Genomic DNA, 20,429 nt, shown 5'->3' with positions numbered 1-20,429 from the left:
ATAAGTGGTGCTATTAACTGTACTGAGAAAATGTTCTTTTTCTAAAAGGGGTTAAAAAAACTCCTTGGAAGTGAATTACTATTCCTAAAATTCACTAATAATTTATCCTGGTAATTTTTTTTTTATTTCCTCATCACAGAGCCTCTGCTTCATGCAAAATTGTTTCATGTCAAAGGAAGAAATAGCTATGGTGTATGCTGGCAGCATCATTAATTCATGCTGGCTAAAGTACAAATGCCACATGTAGACTTTGCAACTGAGTCTCTCCAAAGTTATCCACTGTATGAAACACAAAATTCCCCTGCCTTTCTCTTTCAGAAGAAGAAATTTAACAGATTGCAATATAGGAGAGGACAGCAATGTCTGAGAAGCAGGATTTTGCTTCCCTGGTTGGCATCTTGTACTGGCCTGCAGCATTCCCTTCCCTTTCCGTCCCCACTCCTTTTGCTTTCCATTTCCTTCCCCTTCCATTCCCTCCCCTTTCCATTCCTTTCCCTTTTCAATTCCCTTCCCTTTCCATTCCCTTCCCTTCTCTTCCATTCCCTTTCCATTCCCTTCCTTTCCCTTTCCTTTTCACTTTTTTTTCCCTTTCCTCTTTCCCCTTCCTTTCCCTTTCCCTCTCCCTTTCCATTTCCATTTCCCTGTCCCTTCCCTTTTCTTTTCCCTTTCCTTTTCTCTTTCCCTGTCCCTTTCCTTTACATTTCATCTTCCATGTCCTTTTCCCTTCCTTTCCCTTCCCTTTGTGAGAAAAAGTTTTTGAGGTCATCTCTGTATTTAATGACCATGTATATCTCCAGCCTAAGTGAATGAGAGCTTATCTTTAGCAAATTAAACCGGCAGAACTAGTAAAATTTATAAGCTTTGCCAATTTATTTGATTTGTTTATATGGATAAACTTATTCATCCATAGCAATTTTTAATAATGTAGACTTGCATTTAATAGCTTTATGAATTTTATTCTCATGTACTGTGTCCAAAAAAAAAAAAAAAACAACCAGAGCTCAAGGTGTCTTTATTTTTTCAAATGAATACAAAATTAAAATGTTTGATATTACAGCTTCATCACGTTGATAAATGTAGCAATTTACAATGCATGGGTGATTACTGCCATTTCACCACCCTTTAAATTGGCATTACTTTTAATGGAAGGAAGACTCCTAGACTATTTAATTTCAATTGCAAAGCCACTGAATAAACTTAAATAACAGCTATCCTTAAAAGGATTATTTTTAAAGCTTTGGAAAGATCATTGCAGTGCTGAAAGTAGTCACGTGATGGCAGTGTTGGCATAAATTTTATTCTCTTGTGCTTTCCTAATTCTGGTGTTTTTCACTCTCTCAGACAGGGTGTTGGGGAGAAGAGAATGAAAGAATAGATGTTTATGTGAATTGGTTGGTACATACTAACCAAAAACACCACTACTGATTTCCACTCTGTTCATTGACATCTTTCTGTGTTTCTTTTGACCATTTGCTCCAGCCTGCGGATCATGGTTCCAGTCGGATGTCTTTCTACATTGAAGGAACAAAAGACACGCAAAATGTTTGTGCAAGCTCAAGACCATCCAGTAGAAAGGTAGCCTATACTGACCTAACCAAGTCTGAAGCCCCCCTTGGTAGCACTGGTAATGAGCACTCCTAGGTGAAGATGCAGGCAAGAGAGAGCAAATTAAGCAGTTTTACTGAGTGAGGGATTAGTGATGGCATTGAATTAGAGGGTTAGTCATTCCTGAATGTTTCTTCCTCTGCTCCAGAGTCTTAATTCCCATTGCACGACAGATTTCAACAAGTAGCAGCCTGCCTGAATTCTCCCTCTGATCTCTTTTTCAAGGTGTTGATGCCTGTGTCTTTTTATATGGCCGTTTGTCTTTGGGTACCTGCCTCTACATGTTACAGTAAACTGCTTTCAGAAATGTTTGCCATCTCTTCTTTTCCTGTCAAAGATGTTCTACTTTCCTCCTTTTTGTAGCTTTTAGAACCCAGACATTCTTCCTTTTTCTGAGTATGCATTCCCAGGAAGTTTTTTAAGAACACAGAAAGTACTGTATCGAGTAGGTAATCCTTCCAGAACTCTATCTTGTGTTTGACAATGATAACTGCAGAGTGTTGTCACCTAGCACCAATTTCTGTAAAAGCACTGCTGTAATTATTCCAGTGTCCTTCTCTTACTTTTGCCTTCTGCTGGAAACACAAATGCACTGTATGGAAATGCTCATAATCCCAGTAAAATGGAGAAACTTAATCGTTCTCTCTCATGCTCACAGCCCACAGGTTGAAGATAGAGCATGGGTATTTCCCAGCTTGTGTATTCAGGATTATGGAACCACACAAAAGTGGTTCATACCACTTGGTATAGTACCAAGTGGTACCATACACCGTAGGGATGTCAATGCATCCCCATCCAGTCACTAATTTTCCAGTGTTCACCACACTCACCCTTACCTGGTCTACATTTGAGCCTGCTTTGAAGATACAGGTGTTGGGAGGAGATTGAAACTGTAAGGGACTTGGGTAAGAAGCCTCTTCCCAACACTTTGTGTTTATATCCTAGCATTTCCATGAGGAGCTGGCCCTGCAGATGGTGGTTAGCACAGGCATGGTGAGAGAATCTGTCTTCAAGTATGCCTGGTTCTTCTTTGAACTGCTGGTAAGATTCATAAGTGCTATTTTATAGCATGTTGGTAATGCAATGTAGTAGGTACACCAGCCACAGATTTAGATGGATCATGATCTCCTCAGTCATCCAACTCCCATAGGACAGGAGAACTTCCTGCTGCTTACATTCTGCATAAAAATGGGCTTGTGGAACAAGCATAGATTTTCCTTCTCATGAGAATTTTCCAATAGTTCAGATATGCTTGTATTATGCAACTGGTTTCCTGGGTAGGTTGCCATGAGCCCCAGATAACAGAGATGCACCAGGAAAACTCTCCAAGTTCACCAAGTGGCAGCCTGTGAAGGCAGGCAGTCTTGCATAAATTGCATGAACAGGGGCCAAAAGACCACTAAACCTTAGTGGTCCATCTTTCCTCCATTTTCTGTAAATACCTTTTGTTGTCTTCTCAGACGCTACTGTCGCAAGACTTCCCAAACTCGTGGTTTCAGAGCCCTGAGATGACTGATGTCACTGGAAATTGTTTTGACTTACAAGTTTCCACTGGCAGCATATAAACCATCCAGCAGGAGGCCAAGGAATTCATTCCAAAAGTGTCAGTCCCTGTCTGTCATCATGAAGGGCAAATGCTGCAAAGAGCAAATTTTCAGAACTGCTGAAAAAGGGGACAGTTAATGGTGATCCTGACTTTAAGTGCTGAGAGTAGAGCCAGCTGAGGGAGCATGCACAGGGATCTCTGCCTCTATGCATTTGTGTCTTAGGCTCTGTAGACGTGAAAAAGACATAAAGCCTAAATGTAGGACTGGTTCTGAGAAGATGGGAGTTGTTACATTCAGGGAAAACCAAGTAGGGAACCAAATTTCTACAGCCTGACTTAAGGCAGTAGATTTACTTCAGATTTACTTCAGGTTCAGCTGTTTGTTTTTTATTTTTTTTCCCTATTTTTTACAGATAAAGAGCATGGCTCAGTATGTCCATAACATAGAGAAGCAAGACAACCCACGAAGAACTCGATTCTCTGATCGTTTCAAGGATGATATTACCACTATAGTTAGTGTGGTTACCTCAGAGATTGCTGCACTTCTGGTCAAACCTCAGAAGGTAAATGCATGAAGTAACTACCGTGGCTCCTTGCTGGTCACCCTGTGTTGCCCTGAGCCATATTTAGTCCCACTTCACCTTCAGGAGGATCTCAAGTCTAAAACTGAGGCTGTAGTCTCCTATATACTGTAAATAAGAGTTGTTGATGTGAGGGATAGTCTTCAGCATCTCTGGCAAACAGTTTGTTTTTATAAAGACCATATTCTCAGCCTGTTTCACTGCATGACTACACAGCACTGCAAAGGAAAGACAGAGCATAGCAGGGAACAGTCTCTCCTATAGACCGGAAAGGTGGGAATAGCCTCTGGCTATTGATGCCAGGGCATCAAACTGCAGCCCATGTATGATACATTCCTTTTATTTCCCGTTATTGGTACCCCCACTCCTACAGTATGGTATTTCATTCCACATTTGGCTTCGTTAATTGCAGTGAGGTTATTGAATAAGAAAGTTGATTTTTTTCTGAGGTTTGCAAAACCCAGCCACAGTCTGACTCCAGCTTTTCTTAAGGAGACACTGGTCACTTGAAGCTCAAAGGCAGGAAATAAACCCTAAACCCAGTGGAATTCTTCCTGCTGAGCCACCTTTCCACCAAGGCAGTTTCCTGATCCAGCTCTTCACACAGGCCCCGCTGGGCTACCACAGAGCAGAAATAGGGGCCAAGGTGGACATAGAAGTGGGGGAGAAGTCATCGTCGCCATCACTTACGGAGCTGTTCCTGAAGCTTCACCCTTTGCTTAATCATCTGCCATTCCTTTGCGCTAGCCACAAGCAGAGAAATGATTTGCACAGAATGTCTAATTATGTATGAACAACTTATTTTTAAAAAAGACGTATGAATCAAGTTTGTTACAGTAAAAAAAAAAAAACTTGTAGGTTTTGCTTGAAACTAATGCTTTGAAAGCAGTTAATAGTTTAGAGTATTTTCGTAAGATAGGCACATGTTTATGGACTGTAAACTCAATTCAAATTTGATAGCTTGAGTGTAAAAAGCTCAACTGTGAGAGACCTCCATGTGTGTAAACCCTATTGCAATGTCTGCAGAATTAAGGCCATTAGTGAGTTTCATAGAACAGCAGTAGAGAATATACTTGTGATTTTTACAGACAATGCATGTTCAAACACACTGTTGACAATGTATTGGAGATGCCCTGAAGTTCCACAGTAATTTCTCTGATTTATTTTAGCAATCCTTTAGCAGAGCCAATACAGAATTTTATTAATATTTTTGAAGATTAAAAAGAAAAAAATCTTGTGTACAGGATTTAAGTCATATGAAGTTCACAACAAATGCCTCAAATGTCATTTTGGTGTTGTCATTCACAAAATTTGCACAACTAAACTTATCCTTGCTGTGATATACTTTTCTATAAGCAACAACTGTAGAAATAATTTGCAAGAGTGATTCTGCATAATTTTAGCAAGATAAAGTAAATTAGAAAAGAGAAACAATCTCGTCTAGCCCATTGCATGGTATGTTTCTGAGAACTGTCACAAACATCATTCTAAAATGATTCTTCAAAGTGTTTTCACGAGTTCTATACATCGTAACTGCATATTGTTTTTCTTTCTTTTTATAATAAAGGAAACTGAGCAAGCAGAAAAAATTAATATCAGCCTAGCATTTTTCTTGTATGATCTTCTTTCCCTAATGGACCGAGGATTTGTGTTTAATCTCATCAAACACTATTGTAACCAGGTAGGCATCATGTGATTGCATTTGATTTAAGAGCCATTTTGTGTTTTGTTCTGTTTGCCATTTATTCATCAATATCCTTTGAACTAAAGAGTGCAAGACCATGGTAGGTTTTCTACTTCCTATTGCATATATAGAGACTTCAAATCTCTTTTGATATGTGGTCAGCAGGAAAATGTTGAGATTAAGATTCTTTCAGAAATGTCATATCCTTGCACAACTGCAAGCATCCATGGATGTAGGTCTGTTCTTTTACAGCCCAGCATCTGCAGAACACAGGTTAAAACCTGCACACAACAGCATTGTGCTGTTCCTGGTTACCCTCCCTACTAGTTTTAGCAGCTTCTGTTATCTGGCACTTACAGTGCATTGCTGTGCCTGGGCAATATTTGGATTGGCCATTCAATCAAAAAGATTCTCTCCTTGTTTTCCACTCCTCCCAATTACATTGTTACTGTATTGTTGTATATTAGAGGGGTAAAGTTAACTGTCCATCTTGAGACCCAATATACCTGTTTAAGCTTCTCTGCCAAAACGAGACCAAGCTTTAGTGGATGGTGCATGGGAGAACCCAAGGTCCATGCCAGCCTGGTGTCCTATAATTCTACATGGAAAGGACAAGGCCATCTGTGCAGTGTGCTACCTAGTAGATCTTTTGATAAATTTGCCATGGATTCAGCAAAGTTTGGTTGCTTTTACATTAACTTGGAAGTTACACAAAAATGAAAAACATATTTTTTTCCCTGGGAGGAAAAAAGCAATCAATAACTCTTAGGAAATCAGCCAGAGATGAAGGAGGAAAATGCTGCCAATAAAAGCAGCGAATGCATGAAAACTGGAACAGGGAACCAGTGATCATTTTATTGCACGCTGGGCTACTAGAATATTCCTACTAAACTGGATATTTCTATTTCAGAACGCAGAGTATTTCACTGTGTGAGCATTTAAATAACACATGATACTTGTGTCACATTATTTTTTTTTTTTGGTTTACTTTTCTAGCTTTCAAACAAGCTCAATTCACTCTCTACATTGATTTCCATGAGACTGGAGTTCCTGAGAATCCTCTGCAGTCATGAACATTACCTCAACCTGAATCTGTTCTTCATGACCTCACCTTCTGCTCCAGCATCCCCTTCTCCCTCCCTCTCTTCCCAGGTAGGCATCCATCAGACATGCTTGCATGGCTTCCACATGAAGCGCATACATAGGGAAAGACTGGTAGTGTTCTGTATTCAGTTACTTGGGTTAATCAGTCACATTTGGGCTGAGCAGACCAAATTCACTGATGTAGGAAAAGAGTAGAAGAGTAACAGGTAAAGGAGTACTACGACAAAATTGGAAGTAGACAAGTTGAAACCTGATAGGGTATGGATATGATTACGGCAAATCCTCAGTTGTCACACATCTCTAGACTTCTTCAGAGTCCGGGTTTCCTACCATCCTCTACAGAATTCGCAAAAAATGCTCAGTGGAGACATACGCCTGGCACGCCATGCACTGTTATACCTGGTCTTGTGCTCTTCTCCCCTAAGTTCTCCTAGATAGTACCTTACTTTGACTGTAGAGTAGATTGCCTAATAACAGGTGGTAGGCTGCCTATTCCCACGTCACTGAGGTCTTCTAGGAGTCAAATGCTAGGCTAAATGCTAGGCTAAAGTGTTTCAGTCCGGTGCCTCATAACTGCAGCAACCCTGGAAGGGAGGAGAAGTAGACCCAAAGGTGACGTTTAAGGTGTCATTACCAAGGAACTGACTGAATGTTTGCACTAACACACCTAATGCCTTAACAAGTCAATATCAGTAAATATCATTTTCTTTAAGGTTTTACTGACTTTTTAAAAACAGCGCTTGAAAATCTCAGAATCTGAGTTTTCACTTCTTTTTTTTTTTTTTTTAATGCTGCTCCTGGGTGCCAGAGATCCAGATATGTGATTCCTCCGCTTATGGGAAACAAAGCAAAATAAATAAAAATGCTGAATGGGAATTCCTCTTAGCTTTTTCTGCTTTAAGAGTAACCTACGAAGTACCACCTACACGAATCAATAGCACTTTTGTGGCCTTTACATGATTTAATACAGTAGCTGACCACCACTGTAGTAATTCTGCTCTGTCTGTAGGAGCACTGCCCAACTAGAGTTAGCTTTTCAGAAAGAAATATGGTCTTGTGAATAAATCTCTTGGAATTCTTGGGGCAAGGCCAAATACATTCTCCTAATTCACTTAACTAGGAGCTCTACACCCTAGTGTTTTCCCACAGACACAAATAGAGCACAGTCAGTGTCTGTCTATTTGAGGTCTAAATGGTGGTGTGTTTAAGTGTGTAGAACCACAAGTTTGGGCTGCTTAGAGATGTGAGTTTCATTTGGCCCAATATGCTGTAATAGAGTTGTCATAGTGTAGTGTACTGCTACTTCATGCATTTGCTTTCTGGGACCATTCCCAGATGACTGACAGAAATACTGGGAGACAATATTGAACAAAATATTGAACAATATAAATTAAAAGCAATTTTTGGACTCATAAAGCCCCGCACCTGCACTGGAAAGTAAACTCTAAGAGTTATGCTCATCTGATCGGGTCACAAAAACATTGCAAGTGACCTGTGGCAAAGACCTATGATTGGGGGAGCTAAAAAGTTCACAGCACAAATATAGCAGCAGCTTTCCATTCCTGGACTGGCTGTATATCGGTCAAAGGCAAAAGATACAGCAGTTTGAAGGCTGCCAACAAGTTCAGCCTAGGGTTTCCAGGGTGAAGGGAAACACTGTTCACATCTCCTTCACACCTGGCCTTACTCCCCTACTAGACCATTGGATGCCAAAAAGAGACACTGTGCTAAGCCTCTGAGACCCAAAGACCTTCCTCCTCCGGAGGGTTTTCTCACCCTAGGAAAAACAGCCTGAGATTTGCTCCGCAAAAGCGAGTAAAGTTTCCCAAATCTGGAGCAGGTTCTGGTTTTGTACCCTATCTGAACCAAAAGGTATGAGGTGCAAATTTTACATCTTGAAAATGTTATATGAGCTGCTTCCACAGAACTGAATGGATGAGATTGCATCCTGGCAAGAAGCATGTTGGAAAAAATATTTATTTATTTATTTATTTATTTATTTCTTATTCAGATATTTTTCCCGAAATAACTGACTTTCTTTTAAACTCTGGGCTGTATCTCTGCTAGGGTATTTCCTATCAGAGAAACCAGGTTTCTATAATCTGATAGGATGGTTGCGTAGGCTGTCATGTCTACCTCTTCAATGAGCTTTCATTTTGGTTATCTTTCAATACTTATATATATATATATATATATATATATATATATATATATTTGCAGAATTCTAGCTCCTGCTCTAGCTTCCAAGACCAGAAAATTGCTAGCATGTTTGACCTTTCATCCGAGTATCGTCAGCAGCACTTTCTGACGGGGTTACTCTTCACTGAATTGGCGGCAGCCCTGGATGCAGATGGTGAAGGGTAGGTGCCCATGCTGAGTGCAGCTGAATGCACTAAAAGCCTTGTGGCAGTGTTGGTTGGAGCTATATGAAATAATATTTTCAGCCTTTGGATAGGTTCCTACAAAGCTTCTTTGGTTCTACCTCTATAAGCAAGTAATAGTGTGTGAGCCTCTATGGAAATAAGTGGACATCCTTTGCAGAAATTCTCACTTGATTAGCAACTCGGTCACATTGCCATGGAGTAAACTGATTGTGAACAAAGGGACACAAAAGAATGATGTTCATCCTCTGTTCAGATAGTACAGAGTGAAGAAAAAAAAAAGGGTCTGTATTAAAAGTAAAATAAAATTATAATGAGATATAGAGCGTTTTGGAAAACTACACAAGAGTCTCTCTGTAATCAGCCAGTAATACAGTGATTGCTTTCCTGCAGTCTGTTTGCCCCAGTGAATACAAACGCACGATTTGTTGCAATAATCTTGGCCAAATAGGTGACCTGAGATTGCAACTTAATATTTCAATTACTCTTCCCTCTAAAACATCACTGCCTTTTTTGGAGAGGTTTAAGAGTTTAACTAAGCATATATCTTCTACATGCTTATTTTTTCTGGGATACTTGGAAAGTTTTGATGCTCTTTGATGTGTGGTGAGCTAATTGGATATGTAAAAAAAAATTATGTTTTGCAGGGAATGTTGTTCTCTGTTCAGAATGGAAGGGGTTATCTAAAGAATATTGGTGCATTAGTTTTTCATTCACAGCGGTTCATGTGTTTGTTTTATCTTTGATTTATAAATAATTTGTGCATGTCCCACTAATGGAGCTCATGCTTCTTTTTGTGTTAATAACAGGATTAGCAAGGTGCAAAGAAAAGCTGTTTGTGCTGTCCTTAGCTTGCTGAGTTCCCATGACCTAGACCCACGTTGCTCCAAAAAAGAGGTGAAGATTAAAATTGCAGCTCTCTACCTCCCTTTAGTTGGGATTATTTTGGATTCACTGGCACAACTCCATGATTTTACAAGTAAGACCTTTCTTTTTCAGCTCCTTAGAGTGACTTGTCAAATTAATCAGACTATTTAGCATAAAATACGTTTCCCTAAGAGCAGAAATTATCTACAGTGTTGCAGGGGTGATTATTTCTTTATTTGGAAGTAAATTGGCTTTTCACAGACATGAAAAACTTCAGTGTGCTTACTTTATTAGCAAATGATAGACCAGTGGTGTATCTACATACACTGCTGCCTGTAAATACTGTGAGTTTTCTAGGTCTGCAAGAAATATTAAGATATACATAAATTTGGAATACAGTATGGAAAAAAACAAGAATATTATGACAATGTGTTGCATCACAGTTAAATTAGATTTTCTTCTTTCCGCCTTTTTCTATTGCTCTTTAGTGTTATTATCATGAGGCTTAAATTAGTCTCAGGCAAATGATATCATTGGCACACAGATAATATATTTTTCTTAACTTTCATAGCTATAAATTTTGGCCTAATTTATAAACATTTTAAAACACTATATTTTAAGCTATTTCCTAGCATATATTCTTACGAATTGTTGAAAGTAGCAATTTGCTGCCCCTTTTTTTTTGTGAGATAGCAGATCTGTACTATTTGAAACCTGCCTTTCACTTTCATAAAGAAATTAAGGACTCTCCAAGAAAGGTACGATCTTTGAAGAATATACTTCCATCCATACAATTCCGTATACTTCCACTAGTTCTGAGAATGCTTTGCATATAGATGCGAAACATGTATTTGGATATAGATATTTTGATCAGGATCAAAATACTATAAATGTACCTTGTACCTACAATTCAAGAGTATGAAAGCATTTATTACATACTGACTAATGAAATCTTTCTACACTCCTGTAATCTGAGTGCTGTCCTTATACCACAGATGAAAACCAGAGAGTGAGGAAGCCCAAATGTACCAGTATCGCTCATTTTTAGTGCCCTTCTATTTGAATATTTGTCATTAGTTCTGAATACGCTGAGTTTGGCTGGTCACTCACCTTCTCTGAAAGCCAGTTCTTCCAAATCCCAAAGTAGACACTTGGAATCAGAGATTTTTATAATGCTTATGTGTGAATACATTTATCTACTGAGGATGACGTTAAGAACCAGTGCAGAATAGAAACTGCGAGATGCCTGAGACTAAGTTTGCCCCTTTAAACCAGCAGGCAATACTGGCTCTGTCAGATATTAGCACCCCAAACCAATGCATGACTTTGATGATCCTCTTATTCCTCTGGATTAGAGTGGAGCTGGATGGCCCAATCCAAGCCTGTCGAGCACTTGCGTGGCTTTGAACTTAAGAACAAGCCTTTGCTTTTAAAACAGATTTTCTGAAAAACAAAGAACTAGATCTTATTGGACTCATCTGCTCTTTTCCATCGTTTATTTGAATAACTTGACAGTCTTTGCAGATAGCTGCAATGTGTCATGTTAGTGCTGTGCCTCTTCTGCAGCTTGGTGCATCCAGTCAGACCATAAGTATTGGGGGTGGATGTGGTTGTTGTTTAGCTTGGTGACAGATGGCAGTACTGTGAAATACGAGAGTGCAACAGCAGCTGGATTCTTCCCTGCAGTCCCACTGAGATATTTCAAATCTAGTTTCAGATACCCGAGGTGGAAAGGGGCGCACAAGCAATCCAGAAGAAGAACAAGAGTCTGCAGCTGCAATCAGTCAAAACGTGGCCCTTGCCATTGCAGGGAACCAGTTCAACGTCAGGAGTTCCGGAATGTCTCTGGCATCCCTGGTATGTCCAGTGCTTTGTGCATCCCTTTTCTTGGATCTACTTTTGTCTTTTTACCTTCACTTCTGGCTAACAGCTAGGGTCACAAGAAAGTGCTTTCTCAGTTTCTCCAACCCTCATGAGAATATCTCATACTCCCAGTGTTGTTTCCCACTGATCTCTTCCAGTCATTTAGCTTCTCCTTCATCGTTTTTTGCCCACTTGCCTATCCACAGCCTGCCTAGACACGCTTCTGGATCTGGAAACGTCACTTTCACTCCCCAGCTGCCTCCCAGTCTCAGTGCCACCTGGATCCATGGATTCATGACTCAGAATCCTCCTTTTTCTTTCTCTCTCTTTTTTTCTCTCTCTAATTGTTTTTGTCTTCTACTTACTTGGCTGGCACTGCATGGCAAGAGGGAAACAAACAGTTACAGATCTCTCCCTGCATTAATTTCTAGGGAAATTGGTGTGTGTGCATCTGTGCAAGAAAGCCTTTGTGCGGCTTCCTCACTTGCATGCAGCTAGCCTTACTGTCACTAATTGCACAGATATTAAAAAAAAAAAAGAGAAAACTCAAAAAAAAAAAAGAAATCACTATAGCCTAGAAGTGTTTGACTTACTTAAATCAAATCCTGGGATTTGACTACCTTGAAATTTAAAAAACACTTCCTAATTTGAGTGGCCTTCTTATTCTTCTTACAACCAACATTTACCTTATCTGCTTCCAGCCCTACAGACAGAATACTACATTAGGTCCTGATACTTCTCGCAACCTTTTGATCTGTTTCCTCTGGATCATGAAAAATGCTGATCAGAACCTCATACAGAAATGGATTGCAGACCTTCCATCCATGCAACTCAACAGGATTTTAGACCTCCTCTTCATTTGTGTTTCATGCTTTGAGTACAAGGTAAGTTAAAGGTAGCCTGACTGTTGGACTGTTTTCATTTATTTTTTTTCCTTTTTCTTTTCTTTTTTTTTTGGTCTTTCTCCCTGGCTGTCCTAGGGAAGCTCATTTTTTGCAAGAGTTAGGTTAGCTCTTGTGTATTCTGTGCTACAAGTGGACTGACTAATTCAGATAAAACAACTGACTCTACCCTCCAAGTAAAATGCATCCAAAACGTCTGAGGAAGTCCCACCAAGTTCCTTCCTTGGAACTATTGATATGAGGAACAATCTATTTTAGGTGTCTAAAAACAACTATTTTAAATATTCTAGGAATCTACATACATGTTTAATTTACCCGCATTTTCCACCTGTGAAGGGAGATAAACATTTGCTGCTATAGTTGTTCTCTTTACACTCCTCCACTTTCAAAGTGAGGTGGTGTTAGATGGCCCTGTGGTTAAGATTTTGAACATCAGGACTCCCTTCTATAACACAACTTGTCTGAAAGAGGTCAAATACAACTTTCTGTGTTTCAGTTTCTCTCTCTATAGCATTACATGTATCACCTCTTTCTGCATGCACAACCTTTAATCAGTCTTTTTTATATTAGCCAGTCATAGTCCCAGCTTTTTTTGCCTGTTCTCTAGACCTTTCTCATCGTCTCTGGTTCTGCTGGTGTAATTTGGGCTCACATTCAAAGGTGCAGGCTCTGCTGCTAATTGCTTTGCCTTCGCTTTCAGGGCAAACAGAGCTCGGATAAAGTCAGCACTCAGGCACTGCAAAAGTCAAGAGATGTTAAGGCCCGATTAGAAGAGGCTTTGCTGAGAGGTGAAGGAGCCAGAGGAGAAATGATGAAACGCTGCAGAATACCAGCCGGTACTTCCTCCCACTCTTTCCCATGGCTTTTGAGAGGATCTCAAGAGGTTATAGATATAAATATCCTCGTTGCCTTTTATGCACGCTAGCCATTTTTAACCTTTATTTTTGTTCCAGTGTTTCCCTTGTAGGCCTTTTTTGGGTTTGCTGTGGATAAAAACATCATTAGATTTCAATTGCCAATGCTGTAGTTAGGACTGAACAGTTTTTAAATGAAGACTATGAGGCCAGCTAAGAAATTTTAAAACTTTATAAATAAATTGTGTTAGAATCTAATCAAAAGTCATGCAATCATGTCAAACATGTCAAAATATTAGTAAGAAGAAAACACCGATACCAAAAAGTCTGCTTCATTTATTAAACGGATTTACTCTTTTTTTTTCCCCTTCTTTGAAGACATCTATAACCAGGGCGATGTTTTAAAAGTCCTAGATGAAATAATGATGGGGCCCTGTCCTCTGACTAGCACCCTGAGGCTGCGGTGCCGAATGGTTTGAGCTTTGCTCAGAACAGACTGCTGCAGAAATACAGCCCCTTCTGCAGATGAGCTATCAGGCTTCAGTTGTCCCTCTTTGCTTTTAATCCTACTGATGTACGTTGCACTTCCAGGGAATGACAGATCAGTGGGGCTAAATGAAAACCTGCGGTGGAGAAAAGAGCAGACTCACTGGCGACAGGCAAATGAGAAGCAAGATAAGTAAGTCAGTTAATAAACATGAATTGCCTTCATTAGAATCAAACTGTTGGTGCCTTTTATATTTCTTTCTTTCTTCCAAGCTAGTTTTGTTATGAAGTCAGCAGTTTCAGTCCTTTTCCACTTCTCTTCAAGGTGAAATAAATAAAACATGTTTATGTGGCAGAGGGATCTGGCTGTTGCTATGATGCAATAAAGAGATCATAAATACTTGAATGAGAGGTTTAAATAGTTATCTGCACAGATTTGATTATCAGAATGGGAAACAGTAGTCCTTGATAAATGTCATATCAAATTTTCTGCTGAGGTCTGATATGACATTTATTTTGGTGTTGCACTGTATACAATATAGGGACATAAGTTTTGCCTCACTAAATCAGTTGAGCTGGGTTTGCCTGAGAAATTTAACATTACTCAATTTAACAGCGTTAAACTTTAGAAGAGTTATTTGCAAGAACAACAGAGAAAATGACTCCATACTGAGCATTTTTCAGGTGCAGGTCATAAATAATAAGGTATCAGCATAATTCACCTTATCAGTACTGTATAATAGACAAGTCAGTGTCCAGAGTTACAGAAGGTTGTATTTTCAGAAGTGATTTGTGTTACTAATAACATTTTCATGTTGTTGAAATATGCCAAGTTTCTGCATGCATGGAATTTGTTCTTTTCCCTAAAGGAGATATGTCGTTTTTGCATATGGCAGAATTTTTTTGAAAAGGCCCAGTGGGTGGCCTCTTGCCAGTAGAACTGTTGTGAGCACTGAGGATGTGCTTCACCATGCTTTAAACTGAACTCAGAGCACTGACTTTATTCTGATTTTAACATGAGTGAATCATCCTTTGCTAGGCAGCTGTGTTGTTGCCACATGGCATCTTTTGAACACAAAGATTAATATTTTCAAATTTATATGAACTTTTACAAGATAACAGCCGTGTCCTCTGTACCTGACAGGTAGATGTGAAAATCCTGTGTGAACTTTTGTATTTTGCCTTGAAAGCCCCTTGCTTCCCCCAACCAGTTTAAATGAAGTGAGCCAGAGTAAACCAGTCATCAAGCAGCACTTTACAGTGTCTCTTTGCAGTAGTTCAGTAAAACCACTTGATATGTAAATTTTGGTTGAATGACTGCAACTTTGGGATTGAGATTGGTGTCATGGTTTTCAGCTAAGAAAGGTGTCAGAGCTAATCTAATCAGCACGGTGAGCATGAAAGGCTGAGTGGTTGCTGGAAGTTGTTCAAAGAGTCTGTTGTTTGCTCCATTCCTCTCCTGGGATGCTACTTCACTGACCCTGAGGTGTTTGAGTCTGTTGTCTTGTCTGTCAACAGTCTCAAGAACCAACATTTTTACCTAGCACTGCTGCTAAGTCATTGAAACAATTTTCCCTTCGCCAAAGCCTGCTCGTTTATTCTGTTTTTCTCTGGAAAAGTTTCTTCCTTACTCTGTTTTGGGTTTTGGTGTCCTGCTGCAGGCAAAGTATTAATTTCAGAACTGATACCAAGGATGAAGGAACTGTTTTATAGATGGCTATTATGGAAGCAGCAGTATCGATTTGATCTACTCAAAGGTCTAGCTGTTAGTGCTCCGCTGGGCAACTTGTGACCTAACATAACAGCTCTCCTTGCTGGACCTTGAAGCCTATTTCATTACTTGCTCCTTCAGTGTTATTCTGATTGGTATCACTTGTATTATGCCTTGCCTGCCTTTGTTTAATAGGTCATCCAGCTCCTTTGGTACTCACTGTGTACTTTAACTAGAGAGTCTTTATTTCCAGGACAAAAGCTGAGCTAGATCAAGAAGCTCTGATCAGCGGAAACTTGGCGACTGAAGCTAATCTGATTATTCTTGATATGCAGGAGAATATCATCCAGGTGAGAAACTGCAGATTTGGCTTCCTACCAGTCCAGAAGCTAGTGGAAGAAAGAATCATTTCTCCTTTGGTACCCTAGGCAGAAGAAATTGTTTTGATTAAAGATCCCCTATAAACTTGTATAATCTTGAAGAGGGAAAAAGAAAGAAACTGTACCTTAACTTGCAGCAAAATTTTGCCAGTCCAATGGTGGCAGTAGAATATTTGACCAGGCTGAGACTTGGCCTCCTGGTTCAGGAAAGAGACTCCACATGTGTGGGAGTATATATGCTGGAGCCTCATTCCTATTCAAATGTAGTGAGGGAAAACTTTGGTTTTGAGAACCTCTTACTAGAAAAGCATGTAACTAACGGATTTCATATTAGTGGGCACATTTTTGCAACCTCTCTCATTGCTCGTATTCTCTCAGGTGCTCAGGCAGTGTGTTGGAGTGTAGCACACCAGCCTATCTATCCAACCTCTATGTCCAAGAAATCAGACTATGAGGGAATGGGGAAGGCAGATACTTGCCTACCATAGAATCATTTCCTTATCCAAGGCACAAGCAATAGTGACCAGAAGATGGACTGAGCTTCCGGAGTCACTGAAGAAGGTTGGCTGACTTAAAATGCGTTGGAGGGTCTTTTGATATCGAGAATCAGTTGCTCCTTTCTATCTTCCTGATCTCTACAGAATTGATTTGAATTTTCTCTGTAGCAGATGCTAACAATTGAAAAAAGCTGTGATATCCAACCTGGCATTATTTGACATTGTGAGACCCTTGCAGAGAGGAAGGGAGAACCGTGGTTCCCGCTTCGCCCATTCATGAGCCGCTTCATGCCGATGTTGGTTTTCTCCTCCACGTGCAGGCCAGCTTTGCAGCAGAGTGCAGAGACAATCTTCTGGGAGGAGTTCTGAAGGTCCTGGTGAACTCCCTTGGCTGTGATCAGAGCACAACATACCTGACACATTGCTTTGGTACCCTCAGAGCGCTCATTGCTAAGGTGAGCTGCTGATAGGCTTTTGCTTCCATGCCTCTGGTCAGGTTGCTAATGTCAGAGTGGAGGTGTGTCCACCCACTTTGCAGCTGTGAGGTGTCATTCATTAAGTGTGATTAGCATATGCAGATACCTGTCTGTGGGAATATTATCGTGATTATCCGGGGACTTCTGCTGTTATTCTGGACTCTTCTGTCAGTAACAACAGAAAAAATGGAGTAATTGAATCCAAATAACCTTGTAGTCCTGGCCATTGATTGTGAAAAATAGAGGATTTGCTAATAAAAAGATATATTTAGCATGCATTCCAGTTTTAATTTTTAGGAATGCTGATGTCATGCGTCATCATCATATGTCAGTTGCCATAAAGTCAAAATTAAATTATTATATCATCAGAACCAGTACCTAATCAGTCAAGTGGAAGAATAATCAAAACTAAGACTAACTAAGACCAGGGGGTTGTTGGAGATTTCTAATTCAAAGATAGATCCTAAAATTCTAATAAAATTTTAAGATGTTGACAAGCATTTTCTTTGTCTGGGAAATAAAACTTCATCCTAATCTCACTTTCACTCATGGAAAATAATTTATTTCAAAAATCACATGAATATAGAATTTGACCGAACATTTTTAGAATACATGTCATAAAGGGTTAGTTGCTTCATGAGGACTCTCTGAAATCTGTTGAAGAGTCATTCTCCCTCAAAAAAAAAAAGTATTTCCACTTATAAGGCAAATGGAAAAAATCATACATGTTTTTCCCCTAAATTATTCTAAAATGCAAATAGCAAACAGTATACTGCTGTCCAGTTAATGGACTTTGCACACTTAAATTTAGATCGGCTGACAAAGCCTAATTACAGGATAGTACCTGAGTAGTTATAAAATCCATAATTACATTTCTCATTGCGCCTTATCTTTGAAAGCTAACTCGCAATTAAATTGTGCATTTTGTAAAGCAGTCATTATCCTTATTGAAACAGGCATTCCAGTTAAGCTGAGTAAGTCCTATATTTTAGGAAGCAATCATCCAAATTACTTCTTTTACACCATAGGTAAATAAGTGTTATATTGCAAACAAATAAAAACGATAGAACCCAATGACACATTATAAAGATTAGACATACAACAGTGAGATAATGGAGTGGGAAAAGCTGAGAAACAGGCCTACAAATGTAATATCCTGTGTTCCTCTGCTCACACACCTTTATCAGCCCTATCTATGTACATATGGTACCGGTGCATTTGTGATGATTACAGCAACAGCTCCTCCAGGCAGGTATTCTGTTCTCTGGGTTAACTGTCTACTAGGTATATTGTGGAAACACTTAAAAAGGGGGCCTGGCATGTAAGCTGGGCTGTGGGAGTTTGATGGTACACTGTGAAGGGAAGAACATGCTGGAGGGCAAGTGGATGGCAGGACATTAATTTGAAAAATTAGTAATGGCTACTTATGCTTAAGGGAATAGTTGCACGTTTCATCAACCATCATATGCTCTGGGGCCAGCAACTCTTTTCATGCTTGTAAGAATTCTGCAATATTTGATGTTGGATGGTTTTGATAGCTCCTGGCTCCTTGCAACCTTTTTTTTTTAAAGAGATTGTTCTTCTGTCATTTTTAAAAATCATACTACTGTAGAAAAGCTTGAAAATGAAATCTAAAGGGACACAAAAATCACAAGTGCAAATCAAAAGAATGTAAATGTCAACCTTTGTCTGAAGCAGGGGATTTTGTCACTGAGCTCGTGCCAGAAATGACAGTAATGAATGGTGTCTGCTCTGTTTCTCTTAGTTTGGAGATTTTCTGTTTGAAGAGGAGGTGGAGCAGTGTGCTGACCTGTGCCAAAGAGTCCTTCATCACTGCAGCAGCAGCATAGATATTACACGGACTCAAGCCTGTGCCACGCTTTATCTGCTCATGAGATACAGCTTCAGCTCTGCCAGTGTAAGATATTGCTAACAGCAGTATTCCTTGTACCACCTTTTATTGTGAAGATTTGAAACTGAAACTGAAAGTGTGATATAAAAAAAAATAATATCAGCAGATAAATTAGTATATCAAGTGTTGTGCTGTTCAGCACATTTGAACGTGAAGGAGTGCCACAAGTGTAGGGGCAGAGTAGTTGTAATAGCACTACTCAGAATTTTGTTTAGGAAAATGTGACACTTTTCTGCATCATCTGTAAATGCATCTTTAAATAAAACAGTGGCAGAAATCTGAGGACAAGTACTTTGCCATGCATAAGCTAAAGTATTCATTTGTCTCCTGCTTTTTTCAGTTCTGTGTCAGAATTATTTAAATTTTGTGTGTCATACCGAGCAATTCTATTCTGACGCAACTGAGGCTTCAATAGAACTGCTGGATGTTGATATTATTGCAATTTTTTTCATTTGGTGTTTGGTCTCAAAGACCTTTAAACTAGCAATTCTGTCCACACATGGAGCTAGGTATGTTTGTTATGCATGCAGATTGACCATGTCCTAGCATGTTAGGACACTCATGTGCATTTTGGAGATTATCTGTTCTTGCATAGCATTTTTCCCCAGGTTGCCACTTTAAAAACTTTGAATATGTGAAAGCATTGGATATGCAGGAGAGAATTTGCTTTGAAGCCCCAGAGGCCTTATGCTTTGCAGATTTGTTTCCAGAATGTTTTCCCAGTCCTGCTTCCTCCTATGTACAGATCTACTGGTCTGTGCAAAGGATGGAAGGAGAGGAGGGGTATCGTGACTGCCCTTGTCTCACTCAAGTGCATTTGTTCAAAGGCACATTTTTGCCATAAAACATGGACGTGTCAGAACTGGACACTTCTGCCTTAAACAGGTAGACCTGGACTGACTGGTGCTCCAGAGATCACTGCCCTGAGCAGTGAGTTTAACCCACTTAGTGTGCAGGAGGAATTTGAGTTTATTTAGCCAACATGAGCAAATCTGCATGGTGCAGCAGTCATCATTCTCTCTCTTTTTATTTTACTTTTTTAAGAATTTTGCAAGAGTGAAGATGCAGGTGACCATGTCACTAGCCTCTTTGGTTGGCAAATCACCTGAATTTAATGAGGAATTCCTTCGACGATCCTTACGAACCATCCTGGCCTACGCAGAGGAAGATGTGGATATGCAGTCAACTCCATTTCCCGTTCAGGTTGAATCTTTTGTGCCATCCACCACTTTCTACAGTAGTTTTCACGTAGGAATGTGTTGGAGCTAGTCCCTTCCAGAGCAGGGAAAATAAGGAAGCAGGTGTTGTTGCCTAAGCTTATATCTTGTGTAGCAATAAATGAGGGAGAATTGGAGCACATGGCAAATATTTTAAGAAACTCCACTGGAATCATGTTGGATGAGACCCAACTCTAGTTTTAGGCAAAACATTGCCCTCATAGTTCCAATAGGAACTGTGCCTTGAATGAGTTCTACAAGCTGGGGTTTGATTCTTTGTATTTGCAAACAAACAACATCATAGGAATTTTTTCAATGTGTAAGGTAGCAGCAGCATCCGTAATCACAAAGTATTTCAGACAA

The 20,429-nt window shown here is 39.7% G+C and overlaps 1 protein-coding gene across 1 annotated transcript in view; it reads left to right on the top strand.

Annotated features, from left to right (window-relative positions):
- The window catches only part of DOCK8 (dedicator of cytokinesis 8), a gene marked incomplete at its 5' end in the record, with an annotated part of 53,794 nt that overhangs the window by 20,364 nt on the left and 13,001 nt on the right, over positions 1-20,429 (top strand). Inside the window, 15 exon segments of the mRNA XM_088539841.1 lie at positions 1,480-1,575; positions 2,551-2,646; positions 3,565-3,714; positions 5,300-5,413; positions 6,413-6,568; positions 8,741-8,880; positions 9,711-9,880; positions 11,480-11,625; positions 12,333-12,515; positions 13,234-13,369; positions 13,979-14,066; positions 15,838-15,934; positions 16,782-16,916; positions 18,703-18,855; positions 19,894-20,052. Of these exon segments, the coding sequence (XP_088395967.1) occupies positions 1,480-1,575; positions 2,551-2,646; positions 3,565-3,714; positions 5,300-5,413; positions 6,413-6,568; positions 8,741-8,880; positions 9,711-9,880; positions 11,480-11,625; positions 12,333-12,515; positions 13,234-13,369; positions 13,979-14,066; positions 15,838-15,934; positions 16,782-16,916; positions 18,703-18,855; positions 19,894-20,052 (2,019 nt within the window).

The sequence above is a fragment of the Tinamus guttatus genome, unplaced genomic scaffold (genome assembly GCF_059628265.1).
Source record: "Tinamus guttatus ecotype Peru unplaced genomic scaffold, ASM5962826v1 Tinamus_guttatus_pri_ptg000050l, whole genome shotgun sequence".
NCBI classification, from domain to species: domain Eukaryota; kingdom Metazoa; phylum Chordata; class Aves; order Tinamiformes; family Tinamidae; genus Tinamus; species Tinamus guttatus.
The sequence above is the reverse complement of the archived record's forward strand: the minus strand, read 5'-3'. Positions and strand labels throughout refer to the sequence as shown.